Consider the following 18,450-nt stretch of genomic DNA (forward strand, 5'->3'; position numbering starts at 1 on the left):
AGACTGCAGACATGGTACAGGAGATGGTCAGAGACTGCAGACATACTACAGGAGATGGTCAGAGACTGCAGACATACTACAGGAGATGGTCAGAGACTGCAGACATACTACAGGAGATGGTCAGAGACTGCAGACATACTACAGGAGATGGTCAGAGACTGCAGACATACTACAGGAGATGGTCAGAGACTGCAGACATACTACAGGAGATGGTCAGAGACTGCAGACATGGTACAGGAGATGGTCAGAGACTGCAGACATGGTACAGGAGATGGTCAGAGACTGCAGACATGGTACAGGAGATGGTCAGAGACTGCAGACATGGTACAGGAGATGGTCAGAGACTGCAGACATGGTACAGGAGATGGTCAGAGACTGCAGACATGGTACAGGAGATGGTCCGAGACTGCAGACATGGTACAGGAGATGGTCCGAGACTGCAGACATGGTACAGGAGATGGTCCGAGACTGCAGACATGGTACAGGAGATGGTCCGAGACTGCAGACATGGTACAGGAGATTGTCCGAGACTGCAGACATGGTACAGGAGATTGTCCGAGACTGCAGACATGGTACAGGAGATTGTCCGAGACTGCAGACATGGTACAGGAGATTGTCCGAGACTGCAGACATGGTACAGGAGATGGTCAGAGACTGCAGACATGGTACAGGAGATGTAGTCTCCTGTACTATGCAGACATAGTACTGCAGACATAGTACAGGAGATGGTCGGACTGCAGACATGGTACAGGAGATGGTCAGAGACTGCAGACATGGTACAGGAGATGGTCAGAGACTGCAGACATGGTACAGGAGATGGTCAGAGACTGCAGACATGGTACAGGAGATGGTCAGAGACTGCAGACATGGTACAGGAGATGGTCAGAGACTGCAGACATGGTACAGGAGATGGTCAGAGACTGCAGACATGGTACAGGAGATGTAGTCTCCTGTACTATGCAGACATAGTACTGCAGACATAGTACAGGAGATGGTCGGACTGCAGACATGGTACAGGAGATGGTCAGAGACTGCAGACATACTACAGGAGATGGTCAGAGACTGCAGACTTACTGCAGACATACTACAGGAGATGGTCAGAGACTGCAGACATGGTACAGGAGATCAATGCAGCCTCACAAGTGCCCATCATATGCATCCTACCAGTGCCCATCATTTGCAGCCTGCATGTGCCTCACCAGTGCCCAGCAGCCTACCAGTGCCCATCATGCACCCTGCTTGTGCCTCACCAGTGCATATAAACATACACATATAAAACACACACACATATAAACATACACACATATAAACATACACACATATAAACATACACACATATAAACATACACACATATAAAACACACATGCATACAAACATATATAGACAGCCTTTTAAAAAACTGGCAGCTGCAGCTCTGTCCCTTCAATCCCCATGCCGGGTACTGCACTGTAGGGGGAAGCAGAGAGCACAGCACACACTGCTAGACACCTCTCCCTTACTTTCACTTTCAGAGTAAACAGCGTGACCGAGCTCCTGCACAGCCGATTTACATATCGGCTGAGGATCCATATGCAGCCACCGCTCGGGGAGAGAGGGACATTACACAGAGACCCCACAGGCTGCCTGCAGCATGGGCGAGGAGGAAGGGGAGGGGAGAAGGAGAGAGTAAGGACAGGCGCTCCAGAATGACACCCCCGTGATGGGCGGCACCTGGCCCCGCCCCATTTTCTGCGCCATTATCGGCAAGAATTCTCTTTCGGCGGCCGAAAATTTCGGGGGAATCCCTTAGTGGGCCCTCCGTAGGCCCCCCCCCCCCCCGTGAGGAGCCTTAGTGGATGCCCCTCTTGAGGGCCATAGTGCATGCCCCCTGTGAGGGGCCACAGCCAGTGCCCCCTGTGAGGAGCCTCAGCCAGTGTCCCCCGTGAAGGGCCCAGTGGTGTCCCAGGGGGGGGCATCCGTAGGCTCCCCCTGTGCGGGGTCTCAGCCAGGGCCCCCTGTGGGTGGTCCAGTGGTGCCCCCTGTGCGGGGTATCAGCCAGTGCTCCTGTTATGGGTCCAATGGTGCCCCCTGTACGGGGTATTAGTAAGCGCCCCAGTGCGGAGTCTCGGCCGGTGCTCCTTGTGAGGAGCCTGGGTCAGCCTTGAACCCCCGAAAAGGGTTTCTTCCTGCCAATTGCCATATGTCACCGGACAGTTCTCCTTGGGGCTGTGCAAGCCCTGTTGCTTCAGGGTGTGCTTATCCCGGTTCTAGTGGGTACAGAATGGAGTCCATCCGCATGATGGTGGCGTCCCTTTATCATTGGGAGTTTTGGGCTTCTGTCGACATTACGGGTGCTTATTTACGCACTCCAATATGTGCCCAACACCAACACTTCCTCCATTTTACTGTGGGAAAAGAGCATTTTCAGCTCACGGTGTTGACTTTTGGTCTCGCTTCCACCCCTCGCATACTCACAAAGGTGTTGGCCACAGTTCTGGCGCAGTTATGTAAGCGGGGGACTGCGGTCCTGGGCTGCTTGGACGATCTTCTGTGAGCAGAGTCCTCGGCTACCCTGAGGGGCGACATAGCTCGCTATACAGACCTCAGTTTTCAGTTGGCTTCTATACTACCTGAAGTCTGCTCCGACGCCTTCCAGAAAATTGGATTATCTGAGCCTGACTCTGGTTTCATCTCTGGCCAGAGTGTTTCTTCCTCTGGACAAACTCCAAAAGTTGCATACTGCGTTTTAACTACTGTTGTCTCGCAGGTGGGCCTCCCTGCGGTCCTGCAGGTGGGTGTTGGGCCTAATGGTATCTACCTTTTTGAGGCGGTTCCATTTGCGCAGTTCCATACAAGCTCCTTTCAAGTGAGATCCTGGCATAAAGTGCCCGAGGTCTCTGGGCTATCAGATTCGGCTGAGCCAGAAAACCAGGGGTCCCTGGTCTGGTGGCTTTGCTCTCCAGGATTTCGGCAGGGCACATCCTTTCTACTCTTGTATTGGACAGTGGTCACCACCAATGCCAGTCTGTCCGGGCGGGGAGGTGTCCTGGGACTGGGTCCTGCTCAGGGTCGTTGAACGCTGGAGGAATCTGGACTTGCCGATCGATATCCTGGGACTTTGAGCGATCAAACTATGTATGAATCATGGAGGTCTACTTTGGGGGCTCCGGGTACGGATCCATTTGGACAGTGCCACAGCGGTGGCCTATGTCAATCACCAGGAGGAACGAAGAGTGTGTTGGCAGCCCTGACAGTAGCCTGCCCACCGGAGGATGCTGAACGCCTTGTTTCGGCTCTCTCCACCGTATGCATTCTAGGAGTGGAAAAATGACAAGAAAGCGCAGGCGGTTGCCTCAGTTGGCTAGTGTTGGTCCACGGGGTGGTCCCTTCACAACGACATGTTTCATCGGATATGTTTCTGATGGGACACTCCCGAGGTAGACCTGTTGGTGTCCCGGCTTAACGGAACGGTACTGAGGTTTCCGGCAAGGTCGCAGGCTCCTCTGGTGGACACTGCAGACACTCTGGTGGCCCCGTGGGGCAGGTACAGTGGGATCTACGCCTCTCCTCCTCTCAAGATTCTGCCGCGGCTTTTACGCAGGATCGAGGCTGAAGGGATTCCAGTCATTTTAGTGGGCCCGGATGGTCTTGTCAGTCTTGGTACGCCGAACTAGTGTGCTTGGTCGCTGAGGTCCCTTGGCGACTTCCTCTCAGGGAGGTTCTACTGTCCCAAGGGCCGATCTTCCATCCTGCTTTAGTCACTGGTTTTTGAAGGCCTGGCTGTTATGAGCCAGGTGCTGAAGTTACGATGCTGCTGAAGGCTAGGAAGCTTTATTTATGTACGCTATCCACTGGACATGGATAACATACATATTCTGATGTGAGGTACTTGCCATTTACCCTCATTCTTTCTCGGTGGCTCGGATGTCTACCTTTCTTCATGGGGGGGGTTGAGCAGAACTTGACCTTGAGTACCTAGGGTCAGGTGTTGGCCTTGGTGGTTTTCTTTGGCATGCCCTGGTCTCCCACTCACTGGTGCGTACTCTTAATCAAGGGGTTTGACATCTACCTCCACTGGTGCGGTTGCTTCTACCGCCGCGGGATCAACTCTTGGTGCGTTCGGTTCTACAGGAGCCTCCCTCCTGTAGGAGGTTCTTCTGCTTGCTCTGTCCCAGAAGGTGGCTTTTTTGGTTGCTATTACCTCTGCCCTGAGAGTGTCAGAACTGTAGGCGTTACCATGTCATACTCCTTACCTGGGGAGCCACAAAGATGAAGTGGTTCTTCGCCCTTGTCCGTGGATCCCTCCTCGGATTCCTTTTGATTAAGGTCGTTGTATTGCCTTCCCTGTGTCCCAGGTCAAAATGTCCTAAGAGATTTACCTTACATGCCCTAGATGTGTTTGTGCGATTCGGGTGTATTTGGCAGTCACGGGGCCTTTTCGTAGATCAGGCTCGCTGTTTGTGATCACGGACGGGCCAAAAGGGGGCTGTCTGCTTCTTCTGTGACCTTTTTCTAGATGGCTCAGACAGACGATGACTCTATTCTATCAGGGGTTGGGTTCCCTTTTTCCCTGTTACGGCGCATTCTACTTGGCTGCTTATTGCTTCTTGGGCCTTCCATCATCTGGCGTCAGCTGCGCTGGTTTGCAAGGCGGCCACTTGGTCGCGGTGTACACTTTCACAAAATTCTACAACGTGGCTGTGCTGGCATCTGATAATGCTTCTTTTGGCCACAAGATGTTGCAGGCTGCTGTTTAGAGGGTCTATTCCCTCTTGAAGGGGTATTGTTCAGGTTGGGCTCCAGTTTGTTTCTGTGTTGAGCTGCTGTTACCTGGTTGGCTCTTGTTTTAGCCTTGGGATTTTTCACTGTCCCACCCCTCATGTTTGGCACTGCTTTGGGACGTCCCTATGGTTCTAAATAATGGAGCGCTGTGTCTGTCAATGAACGAATGAGAAAATAGGATTTTTGACTTAGCATAAAATCTGTTTCTCTGAGTTCATTGACAGACACAGCACCCACCCCTCTAAGGAGTTTTTAATGCTTCTGACACCGCTTGTTACTAAACTGAAGTCCTATAGCAGAGAGGGGGTGTATATCACCTAGGACTGCCCATAGGTATAGCCAAGTCTTTTTTTCTGCCTAGTGTCCTACTCCTGTAGGGGGCGATATAACCCTATGGTTCGGAATAATGGAGCGCTGTGTCTGTCAATGAACTCAGAGAATCGGTTTTTACGGTAAGTCAAAAATCCTATTTTATCAGACCAGGCCACCTTCTCATATTGTTCCATGGTCCTGTTCTGATGCTCACATGCCCACTGTAGCTGCTTTTGGCTGGGCACTCTGACCGGTCTGCGGCTATGCAGCCCCATGCACAACAAACTGCAATGCCCATTTTTTCTGCTTTGAACACATCAATATTCAGGGACATGTTTAACTTGTTGCCTAATATATCCCACCAACTTTCAGATGCCATTGTAGCGAGATAATACAATGTTATTCATTTAACCTGTCAGTGGTCATAAAATGTATGGCCGATTGGTGTAGCGTTAAAGTGTAAGTTTGGATCCGTAGTTCTTTCAGCCTAGGTTCACACTAGATACGGTGTGAATTCGCTGCGGATTCAGCACCACATCTAAATCGCATCCTGTCCATGCGAAACTATTGCGGAAGTGTAACGGCGCCCCGCAAGTGGTTTGCAAAACGCAGCGATCTGATTCAGGTGTGGAAAAAAAAAAAAGGGTCCTGGACCAGTTTGGTGTAAATGCGGTGCAATTTAAGCTATACAAATCCATGGCTCAAATCACACCCCAGAGACATCACATATAATTTGCACAGGAATGTCCTGCGATTCCTGTGCGAATTGCATGCTGTGTCTGAACCGCAGCAATGTGAACCCAGGCGCAGTGATAAGGTTCTAGGTGTAACTTTAAATTGTGAATTATGAGCCCTTTATAAGCCATGTATCCCATCTGTTTACCTGTTCCTAATTTAAGCAGTGCTAAGTTGTTTCCCTTTTTGTTTCCTCATAGTTTTTTTTTCTTCTTTTCTCTTTCTTCACAACTCTTACAACCCACAAGAGGCATACTTTGAAACCTCACTCTTCTAAAGAATTCTACATTTATCATGAATGAAAAACAGGGGCATTGCTTATACATAGTTTATTCAACCCAGCATGAAATGGATAGTACTGGTATTTGTAAGCACAAAAAAAGTTTTTGGGGGTTTTTTTTGTTTTTCTTTTTTCTGTCTTTGTTTTTTTTTTTTTTTTTTTTTTTTTTCGATTTTTTTTTTTTTTTTTTTTTTTTTTATATAAACATTGTGCATCATACACAGGGTATTCCATAGCAATAGATCTAGTCTTACAAAAGAGTCATTCATGCATATCACTGACAATGACTAATTGAGTGACATCCTGACTCCATATTTCTCAATACAATTCACCAATGAAATCTACTGACAAGTACAGAGTGACATTGGAAAAAAGAACACATTTGGACTCAGTATCACATACATTCCCAGAATATAATGCACACAGGAGATGTACAGAATGTATCGAAATCAAGACCTGTTAAGCTGGAAGCCCACGCAACATGATGATCATTGTATTGCACAATGTGGAAGTATTAACAGCAAGAATTTGCTCACTCCCTCTGTTGGTGGGAACCAGGAAGAAGGGGGATAAAAAGCAAGCTCGGCCTTGGGGGTACAAAGTCGAACAAGAAAGAAAGTACAAAAAAAGAAAGAGAGAGGGGGGAAAAAAAGGAAGAGGTGGTGTGGGAGAGGAAAATTGGGGAGGGTCTCCACTTCATCTCCTCCCAATCAATGATTCGTAAAGATTCAGCCAGAGCTTTGGGTGGCAGACATTAAAGTGATTCTAATTTTTTTTTTATTTTATAACAAACGTAATACTTACCTGATCTGTGCACAGAGCAGCCCCAATCCTCCTTTTCTCGGATCCCCCACCAACACTTCTTGCTCTCCCCCCAGTGAGTGCCCCCATAGTAAGCCGCTTGCTCTGGGGGCACTTGTGCATGCCCACTCCTGAGCTGACTCTGTGTGCCCTGTCTCCTGCTCCCTCCTCTTTGCCTGTGATTGACAAAAACAGGAGCCATTGGCTCCCGCTGCTGCCTCTCTATCCTGTGAGAAGGGTGAGAGCCACTGCTGTTTTGGGGGCAGGGGGGAGCTGCATCCAGAAAGTTTTTTTTTTATCTTCATGCATAAAATGCGTTTTAAGGTAAAAAAATCATGTACCCTTAGAACCATTTTAAATCTACTTTCTATGCTTTGCCATTGTTTCTTGGTTTTTGATGCTTTCTAAGACTGCTCAGAAACACTAGAACCAGCAGATTTCTGCATTTGTGGGGCTAAGGCTGTATATACTATAACCTGACAGCCAATTGTTCATACCTGAAAAAATATCATGGTCCTATTTTACCCCAGAAACAGGTTTCTAAATTGGATGATATGCTGTTGTAGTTATCAAATTTAATAAAGTAGAACTATAGGCACACATTTTTTCACTTTGGATAAAGTAAGAAAGGAGTATAACACTTGTCAGATTTTTTTTTTGGCCCTATTGGGGAGATTTCCCTTCATTTCCTGTCCCCATAGTCAAAACGGGTAGTAAGAGGAAATCCCTTCAAAGTAAATGAAGGCTCTGGTATTCACCAGAAGTAGTGAGCAAGTTTCCCCCTATTCTTGTTCTGTGACCACCCAAAATTTGGGATTTTCTTTTCACTTTTGGTGATAACGGTAAACAGGACAAATAAAGAGGGTGATTCTCCCTGACAGGTGTTTGAACCCCTCTCCACTCTATCCAAAACTAAAATACCTTTTGCCTTATAGTTATATTTAAAATGGGTTTTGAGCTGTATCTAATTTTGTACAATATGAAGGCCAAATGGGCCAGTTTTATACAAGATTTACTTTTTCTTAGTCAATCACCCCAACTTGGGCTCCCTCTTACTGTTTGGCTTTCTTATGCCAGTGATGGCCATGCAGCGGGAGCTTGGCATATCAAGAATTACAGCTTTGATCTTCTAACTATCACATACCTTTTTAGATCTGCAGGTTATTTGTTTGCTAACTACAACATGCCATCAATATTATCACTCCCAGTGGTGGTGTTGTGGGGCAGATTTGTATAGTGTAGCTAGGAATATATATAATATATATATATATATATATATATATATATTATAATATAATGGTGACAATATACTGCATATATTTGATTTTTGATTTTTTTTCCTAGAAAAATATGATGTCTGAGTTAAGGAAATGGAAACTCACAATAATTGAGAATCACAAACTGGAGATAAAGCAACAGAGTGAGAAGCATGCTGAGCACATTACTCATCTGAGCAACCAGATAGACAACCTCAAGGGCTTGCTGCAGACCTATGAAACATCTATACGCAGGAAGGATGAGGTAACACTGTTCTGAATCTAAAATAGACTGGTTTATATAAACACACTATAATTACCAAATGTAAGTAATCAACTCCTGCAGTTAGACCCACACATTGATTATTAAGGGTTGCCCAGCTTGTATCCAAGCTAATCAGCTGCTTCAGGTTTGTATAAATGCAGCTTAGGGGATGCCTGAGTTCACAGTGGTGCTCGGTCTTTGTCTGCACAACAGTGCACCAGCCTAGAATATAGCTTAGTTTCAACAGGTTTTTGAGCCTGGAGCACAAGGAGCTGAAAAAAAGGCAAAGTAGTTCAGAACACTACGCCAGCTTTGAAGGTGTATTGGTGCAACTCTGAAAGCGCTAATTAAAGCAGTATTAAAACCAAAAATGATATACTGAAGTTTGACAATTCTTAGATGTGTTGGCTGTATTCGTTTTCCTTCTGTTTAGTTTTTTTTTTTTCTTTTTCACCTGGTCATCCGCCTAGTATTTCTGTTATTTTATCACTTTAACAGACAAAACTGTGCAGCAGAAGTGGCAGTTAGAGGATTGAGACAAACCATTTAACTCAGATTGGGGTACTTACAATGATCAGCTTTTATTTATTTATGTAAAACCTTTATCCCAAAAGGAAATTAAAAAACTGTTGCTGTCACTCCGGCAGGGCGGCCTGGCTGCACGAAACGCCGTACCTTGATGTCCGCCGGCAAACCGCAATAGCTCCATAGAGGGGCAAAATGGGGATCTTCCTATGTAAACAAGGCAGATTCCCATTCTGACAGGGGACAACACTGAGATCGCTGTTCCTGATTACTAGGAACAGCCGATCTCTGTGTTGTCCTTGTGAGCCCATCCCCCACACAGTTGGTACACACCCAGGGAACACAGTTAACCCTTTGATTGCCCCCTGGTGTTAACCCCCTTCCCTGCCAGTGTAATTTATACATTGATCCGTGCATTTTTTTTTAGCACTGATCGCTGTATTGGTGTCACTGGTCCCCAAAAAGTGTCACTTAGGTTCAGATTTGTCCACCGCTATGTCGCAGTCCTGCTAAAAATTGCAGATCGCGGCCATTACCAGTAAAAACAATTTTAAAAAATTTAAAAGTCCCTAAATCTAACCCCTATTTTGTAGACGCTATAACTTTTGCGCCAACCAATCAATATACGCTTATTCAGATTTTTTTTTTTTTTTTTACCAAAAATATGTAGCAGAATACATGAACAGAAACAAAAAAAAAAGAGGAAAAAGGACTTTAAAGGTTGCCACTAGGATCCCAAATAGGAAAGAAACAATGGTCTCATATTATGGTAAAAATGGATAATTTATTTGAATCGCATAAAAACACACATGATACAACTAGATATAACATGAACATATTCAAAAGGTACACTGTCTCATGAAAGTCTTGTGGAGCTGTAACAAAGAAATCGCATGGATGGCCAAAAGATTGTTTACAAGGTAGTCCTAGAAGATCCCTTCTGGCTAGAGGCCATTTATACGAGATTACAATGTCAGCGCCAGTGGATCGCTACGCGTTTCGTCTTTGGCTTCTTCAGGAGGGCCTATTGGTACTAAAAAGATGTATTGTAATCACTATTTAGTTCATGAATAAATATCATACTAAATTGATGTACGGTATATCATTCAAAAAATATATAGAAACCATCATTCAAAAAGTAAAAGTATTACATAGTTGACAGTTTGTATATCATATAAAGATACAAAAAACATATATGTGTAGCATTCTTATGCCCTGTACACAAGGTCGGATTTTCCGACGAAGATATGTGATAGGACCTTGTTGTCGGAAATTCCGACCGTGTGTGGGCTCCATCACACATTTTCCATAGGAATTTCCGACACACAATGTTTGAGAGCTTGCTAAATCCGTTGTCGGAAATTCCGATCATGTGTACACAAATCCGACGCACAAAGTGCCACGCATGCTTAGAATAAATTAAGAGACGAAAGCTATTGGCTACTGCCCCATTTATAGTCCCGACGTACGTGTTTTATGTCACCGCGTTCAGAATGATCGGATTTTCCGACAACTTTGTGTGACCGTGTGTATGCAAGACAAGTTTGAGCCAACATCCGTCGGAAAAAAATCCATGGATTTTGTTGTCGGAATGTCCGACCGTGTGTACAGGGCATTAGATTTTGACGAAGAAAATTCATAGTAGGGGGAGAGAGGAAGACACGTAAATTTGCTGATCTTCTCTGGATAATAACCCAAAACCTTAATATACATACCATGACAAATGAAGAAAGAGCATCCATCAAACACAGAGGGCCCAATCCATATAGTGATGCACCATCATAGAGAAAGGGGGAAAAAAAGGTAGTAAAAACAGCCTATATTTGAGGAGCCTGAATCTGTTTTGAATGGCTGCCTGCCAAATAAAATGAGAATGGGAATAGAGATAAATATAGAAAAAATCTTCACAAAATATGTATATTAGCAGTGCTCATGATGCATTCACTTTACTGCCAGTATTAATTTATAGAGATTACATCTATATTTTTATATATAAAATATTTATTTGGATCATGTGTTCTATTATTATTATTATTATTATTATTATTATTGTTATTTAATCAATCCTATTCCATTTAGATTATCCTATTATTTAGAGATTTAGATTAATGAGAGCAAACAGCTTAAGCAACCTATATTCTTTTAATTGCACATCAAATAGAATATTAATTTTAATTTAGTATTAAATTGGATTAAATCAATTTAAATTCGATCAAGATACATAATAAAATAAATCCATTAAAGTAAATTCAAAAATGTTATATTCAATCAAACATAAACCATTGTTTTAACCAACTAATTTCCATTGGGTGGAGGGAGAGTTGGAAATAAGAACGCTAAGCCCTGCAAAACAGAGAGGGATAGTAAGAAAGGGCGTTCTTCATTACTTACTAAGTTTCGAGGTTCTAGCTCACATCACTGACCTGTGCATGATAGATTTCTGCTGAAGTGCCGGTCCTGCTCTATGTCAGGCGTCCCACAGCCTGTGTGGCATGTGCGGGGACCGACATGTCAGTCTCTTATACTGGCTAAAGTGGCCACCATCAGGATAGCCCCTCCCCCCATGCCCGCCATGCAACAAGTGACATTGGGGCGTGAGGTGGGTACATCTCGGGACGTACGTCACTTGTTTTGCGTTGGGGGTGGAGTTATCCTGAGTATTTCTTAGTATCCCTCTCTCTGTTTTGCAGGGCTTAGTGTTATTTCCAACTCTCCCTCCACCCGGTGGAAATTAGTTGGTTAAAACAACACAGGTGGTGTTTCATATGCTAATCTTTGGACTGCTTGATCACCACCAATAATTACGCAGTGGAAATATTCAGTTCATATAAGCTCCACAAGTAAGTCTCTATTACCCACTGCTGATATTTCTCAACTGAACTATGCGAATCTGATCTATATTGGATTGGACTTGTTGCAAAACAATTCAAACTTAATTACATTTAATTTTATCCGATTTAATTTAACTCAATTGAATGGATTATGTTTGCTTGAATATAACATTTTTGAATTGACTTTAATTGATTTGATTTTATTATGTATCTTGATCGAATTGAAAATTAATATTCTATTTGATGTGTAATAAAAAAAATATATAGATTGCTTAAGCTGTTTGCTCTCAATAATCTAATCTAAATCTCTAAACAATAGGATAATCTAAATGGAATAGGATTGATTAAATAATAATAATAATAGAACACATGATCCAAATAAATATTTTGTATTTAAAAATATAAATGTAATCTCTATAAATTAATACTGGCAGTAAAGTGATATGCATCATGAGTACTGCTAATATTTATACATATTCTCTGTAGATTTTTTTCTATATTTATCTTTATTCCAATTCTAATTTTATTTGGCAGTCTCTTCGTCAAATCTAAGAATACTACGCATATTTTTTTTTTTTTTTTTTTTTGTATCTTTATATGATATACAAACTGTCAACCATGTAATACATTTACTTTTTGAATGATGGTCTCTAAAAATTTTTTGAATGATGTACATCAATTGTACATAGTATGATATTTATACATGAACTCAGTAGTGATTACAATACATATTTTTAGTACCAATAGGATCTCCTGAAGAAGCCAAAGGTGACGCACGTAGCGATCCATTGGCGCGGACATCTCATATAAATGGCCTCTAGCCAGAAGGGATCTTCTAGGATAGGGGTAGGCAACCCCTGGAACGGGTGCCGCAAACGGCACGTGAAGCCTCTTTTGCCGCCACTAAACTCCATCCCCATCAGCAGAGCAGTGCAGGGAAGTGTCAGTGAGACACTAATGCATTCCAATTTCAGAATTCCTCACACCGCACCTGCACCGAGGGGGATGCACTGTGCCCCCACACATTGTCTAACTTTGCTGTAGCTGGGATCGTCAGCTTTTGTGATGGGGAAGAGATTGGGTGCAGTTCTGCAGGGGGGGTCCCTGTTTCCAGGAGGACTGTCATTGGCCACTGCTAAAGCCAATCACAATCCTGCTACCCCCGTCCACCATCTGGAGGAAGATGACTCGCTTGGTTGCCACTACCAATCTCAGGAAGAAGGGATTTCACTGTGATTGAGAAAACCACAATGAGGTGACAGTTTGTGAAATTACTGTTGAGCTTCTGGGAATTTTGTTTAAATTATTCCTGAACCTTTGCGTCACTTACTACTGAACTCCTGCACTCTGTGTCCCTTCAAGCCACAGACAGTATTCAGCGTAATGAAAATCACACCCAACTTTTTCTCAGCTGCGGAGGCCCAACTTATGATCCTGCACACAGGCCCACTGCTTTCAGAAAATTCCCCTGACCTGAGCTCATCATTGCTCATCCATCCAGATGCTTGTATGTGACATCACATACATCACATACAAGCACGTGGGCTGAATACGAGAATTGTATCAGCAGGATGAGTGTGCCAGGACAGGTGGATGTCTCATCTCTTCTTCCTTTCACCACTCTGCATATCATAGATGAGAAGATGGTACAGCGGATGAGCAGGAGGGTACAGCTGTGGGGAAAATGAGCAGGAAGGGTTCAGAGGTGGGACAGATGTGCGGGGAGGTACAGAGGTGGAAGAGATGAGACGGGGGTTCAGCAGTGGGACAAAAGAGCAGGAGGGTACAGTGATGGGGAAGATGTGAAAGGAGGTGTATTGGTGGGACAGATGAGCAGGGAGTTACAGAGGTGAGACAGATGTGCAGGAGGTACATTGGTGGGGCAGATGAGAAAGCGGGTTACAGTGGTGGGGCAGATGAGCAGATGGGTTCAGTGTTAGGACAGATGAGAAGGTGATTCAGTAGTCAGACAGAAGAGCATGGGGATATGGCGTTGAAGCAGATGTGCAGGGAGGTACAGTGGTGGGGCAGATAAGAAAATTGGTACATTGATGTGGTAGATGAGCAGGGGGGTTACAGTGGTGGGGTAGATGTGCAGGAGGTACAGTGGTGGGAGGGATGAGAGGGAGATTCAGCGATGGGACAGAATAGCAGAGGGATACAGTGATGGAGCAGACGAGAAGGGGGTTCAGCGGTGGAACAGAAGAGCAGGCGGGGGTACAGCGGTGGGGCAGATGTGAAAAGAGGTGCATTGGTGGGACAGATGAGCAGGGGGTTACAGTGGTTGGGCAGAAGAGCAGGGGGCACAGAGGTGGGACAGATGTACAGGGGGGGTACAGTGGTGGAGCAGAGGAGAAAGGAGGTACATAGGTGGGACAGATGAGCAGGGGGTTACAGCGGTGGGGCAGAGGAGCAGAAGGGTACAGAGGTGTGGCAGATGTGCAGAGGAGAACGAAGGTACATCGGTGGAACTCATGAGCAGGGGATTACAGTGGTGGGGCAGAAGAGCAGGGGGAACAGAGGTGGGACAGATATGCAGGAGGTACAGTGGTGGGGCAGATGAGAAAGGGGGTTACAGTGGTAGGGCAGATGAGCAGAGAGCGGTGAGACTCACCACTGTGAGACAGAAGAGCATGGTGGTACGGCGGTCGAGCAGATGTGCAGGGAGGTACAGTGGTGGGGCAGATGAGAAAGGGGGAACATTGGTAGGGCAGATGAGCAGGGGATTACAGTGGTAAGACAGATGAGCAAGGGGTTCAGTGTTAGGACAGATGAGAAGATGGTTCAGCAGTGAGACAGAAGAGCATGGGGGTACGGCGGTGGAGCAGATGTGCAAGGAGTTACAATGGTGGGACAGAAGAGCAGGGTAGTACAGTGGTGGGGCACATGTGCAGGGGGTTACAGTGGTGGGGCACATGTGCAGGGGGTTACAGTGGTGGGGCAGATGAGAAAGGGGGTACAGTGGTGGACAGAAGAGCAGGGTGGTACAGTGGTGGGGCAGATGTACAGGGGGGACAGTGATCTGAGGCGTGAAGGTGCAGGAATTGGGGCTGATCTGAGGTGTGGAGTTGCAGGAATTGGGTCTGATCTGAGGCGTGAGAGTGCAGGATGTTAATTTTCTCACTACTAAAGTAGTTTAAAGCATTTACTTTATAAAAAATCCTTTTTGCAATTGAGAGTGTGAAGTTGACATTTTTTTGTAATAAAATCGGTACGCTCAATTTCTTTGAAAACATTTTTTGGCACACTGTGCTCAAAAGGCTGCCTACCCCTGTTCTAGGACTACCTTGTAAACAATCTTTTGGCCATCCATGTGATTCCTTTGTTACAGCTCCACAATTTGTTCTCTTTCATGAGACAGTGTACCTTTTGAATATGTTCATGTTTTTCTTGTTGTAACATGTGTGGCTTTATGTGATTCAAATAAATGATACATTTTTTACTATAATATGAGACTTTTGTTTCTTTCCTATTTGGGATCCTAGTGGCGACCTTTAAAGTCCTTTTTCCTCTTTTTTTTCCCCTTTTTTTTGTTTAGTTCAAATACTATTGGCTGTGGTGCCACGCCCTGCAACATATGTCTCAAACTCTATTTGCAATGTAGCAGAATACTTATCGACCTAAACTGATGAATATTTTTTTTTTTTTTTTTTACTTTTTTTTTTTTTTTTTTTTGGATATGTATTATAGCAGAAAGTAAAAAATGTTGTATTTATTTATTTTTTCAAAAGTGTCGCTATTTTTTTGTTTATACCGCAAAAAAGAAAAACCGCAGAGGTGATCAAATGCCACCAAAAGAAAGCTCTATTTGTGGGGAAAAAGGGACATCAATTTTGTTTGGGTAGAACGTCACACGACCGCACAATTATCAGTTAAAGCGACGCAGTGCTTCATCACAAAAAATGGCCTGCTCATTGAGGGAGTAAATCCTTCCAGGGCTGAAGTGGTTAAAGTGGGAGCTGAAGTTCAGCTGTAATTTATCAATCTAGGGAGTAGGGTAGATTGGACTATGTTGCTGTTTAATAAGGATGAGCTCGGGCGTTTTCGCACACTCCACGTGCAGAGCCTGCCAGGAAGTTGGCACTGAGCTGCGCTAATCATAGGCAGTGAGACATTTCCTGATCTCTGCAGCCACACATCAGGAAAATGTCTCACTGCCTGCGATTAGCGCAGCACAGTGCCGACTTCCTGGCGGGCTCTGCATGTGGAGTGTGCGAACACGCCTGAGCTCATCCTTATGCCGTGTACACACGGGCGGACTTTTCGGCCGGACTGGTCTGACAGTACGAATCCGTCGGGCAATCCGACCGTGTGTGGGCTTCATCGGACCTGCAGCGGACTTTTTCGGTCGAAAATCAGACGGACTTTAGATTTGGAACATGTTTCAAATCTTTCCGACGGACTCGAGTCCAGGCGAAAAATACGCTTGTCTGTATGCTAGTCCGACGGATGAAAACCGACGCTAGGGCAGCTATTGGCTACTGGCTATGAACTTCCTTATTTTAGTCCGGTCATACGTCATCACGTACGAATCCGTCGGACTTTGGTGTGATTGTGTGTAGGCAAGTCTGTTTAAAGTCCGTTGGAAAGACCGTCGAACCTTTGATGCCGAAAAGTCCACCCGTGTGTACATGGCATTACTGTTTAAAGGTGTGTAAGTTGCTTCTCCATGCAGAGTGGAGATACCCTAAGACCCTTTTCACACTGGGGTCGCGGCCACGTTTACCGCTGTTTAAGCGGCGCTTCTGCGCCATGTTTCAGCCGCTAGCGGTGCGCTTTTAACCCAAAGAAGGGGTTAAAAACTCCCGTGTTGCAGCGCTGCCCATTCATTGCAATGGGCAGGGGTGTTTTGGGAGCGCTGTATACAGCGCTCCCAACCCACCCCAAAGATGCTGCATGCAGAACTTTTCCAAACGTCCTGCAAGCGCACCGCCTGGGTTTGAAAGCACCTATTGCAGAGAATGGGAGGCAGAATTGGTAAACTGAAATATATGCAATATTTATTTAGTGTTTTTGGTTTAATGCTCGGTTCACACCTATGCAGTTTGATTTTGACCCGTTTCTGAAGTGTTTTTTTTTTTTTTCATTTTTGCACACACATTTTTGACACATTTTTCGTGCATTTTTTTATGCATTTTGCGTTTTTTTTTTTTTTTTTTTTTTTTCATTTTTTTTTTTTTTTTATGCTTTTTTCTTTTTGGCCAATTTTTATTGTTTGGTGCATTAAAAAAAAATCACAGCAACAACGCACTACATATTTTTCTGCAGCTTCTCCGTTGAAGTCCATTAAATGAAAAACGCATCAATTTACTTAAAAAAAAAAAAAAATCCCTGACAATTTCCAAAAACGCAGCAACTAAGAAAAAAAAGCATAGCTGTGCTGTAACCCTGTCCCATAGGAAAGCATGTTAAATGGAGTGTAGTGCGTTTCTGCAAAAAGCATTAAACACATAGGTGTGAACCGAGCCTAATACCACTTAAGTTTTAAAACCTTTTAACTATGAAAGAGAATGTTAATGCAGAAACTGTAGTGTTACTTTATTCAGCATAATGGGACTTGCTTTATAACATAACTCTCATATAATAAACTTTATTTCCCCAAGGGACCAAGTGCATATAGCGCTCAATGCTGTGACTCTGGGTGTCTATCAGTGACTGCTTTTACACATGCACAGGAACAGTCATGGGTCACACAGCACTGTGTGATCTTCAGCTTTTTATGAATGAGTTATGTTGAGCCAGTGCTATGTGTGACAGTCTGGCAGTGCTGATTGTTCATTGATAAAACTGAAAAATCATTCAGGGCCGCAGCTCTGTGTGATCCATCGTCTTGAGCAAAGTACATTGCAGACATAAAACTTCCTTATTTTCACCTGTTGATCCTGCCATCAACACACTTCCTGTCCTATGATGACAGTGCTTACTCACCGTAGTGTGTCTGTGTAGGATCAGAGTTGTTGCCCTAAGACAAGATTACATAAATCTTCCACCTCTCCTCTTCTCCATAACATAGAGGAGAGGGGTTCTGTATTTCTCAGAAATAGCTGATAACTGATAACAGTTCAGCACAGGCAAAGAACACAGAAAGGTATCAGTTGACCCATTTTCTGGCAGAATCAACAGGTCTTTTTGCACATTTATAGAACACTTATGGAACAGATACTGTATATCTAAATATTTTCAGTGGTATTTTTAAGATACTAAAATGGACCAAATGGGTTCATTGTTATGGTTTACATACCTTTTATATTAATGCAAACCACATAATTATATTCTTTACAAGTCACCGTATACACTGTTATATTTAAAAGAAAAGTGTTTTTACCATTACCAAAGCGGCCCTTGAGTGCTTGTTGGGTAAAATTACCTAGGCATAGTCTGACAAGGTCCTCTTGTGAAGAACATTCTAGAGAATAATGTTATTAGTCTGCTGTGGGCAGATCCCCTTTAATCAAGCTATTCAGTGATGCATTCTGATAGATCAGATAAAAGGCAGCAGGGGGGCTAATCTATGGAAGAATGTGATTTATTTATTTTACAGTGCCAGTTTACAGGATGAGAGTCAGCAGTTTCTAATCTGTGAGTGTGATAGATTTTTACACTGGCTGGTCACAGATTTAAAGGAAGCTTTGGTAGGGTTGCTGTGTGAGACATGTACACATAAGTCAAGGACGCATGTCTTT

At 44.2% G+C, this 18,450-nt stretch overlaps 1 protein-coding gene across 2 annotated transcripts in view; it reads left to right on the top strand.

Moving 5' to 3' along the window:
* Positions 1-18,450, top strand: part of POC5 (POC5 centriolar protein) — a 75,512-nt gene that overhangs the window by 26,904 nt on the left and 30,158 nt on the right. For both annotated transcript variants that reach the window (XM_073624033.1, XM_073624035.1), the window contains exon 6: positions 8,235-8,411. In XM_073624033.1, the coding sequence (XP_073480134.1) occupies positions 8,235-8,411 (177 nt within the window). The remainder of the gene's footprint in view (positions 1-8,234; positions 8,412-18,450) is intronic.

Source organism: Aquarana catesbeiana, linkage group LG01 (assembly GCF_042186555.1).
Source record: "Aquarana catesbeiana isolate 2022-GZ linkage group LG01, ASM4218655v1, whole genome shotgun sequence".
NCBI lineage: Eukaryota > Metazoa > Chordata > Amphibia > Anura > Ranidae > Aquarana > Aquarana catesbeiana.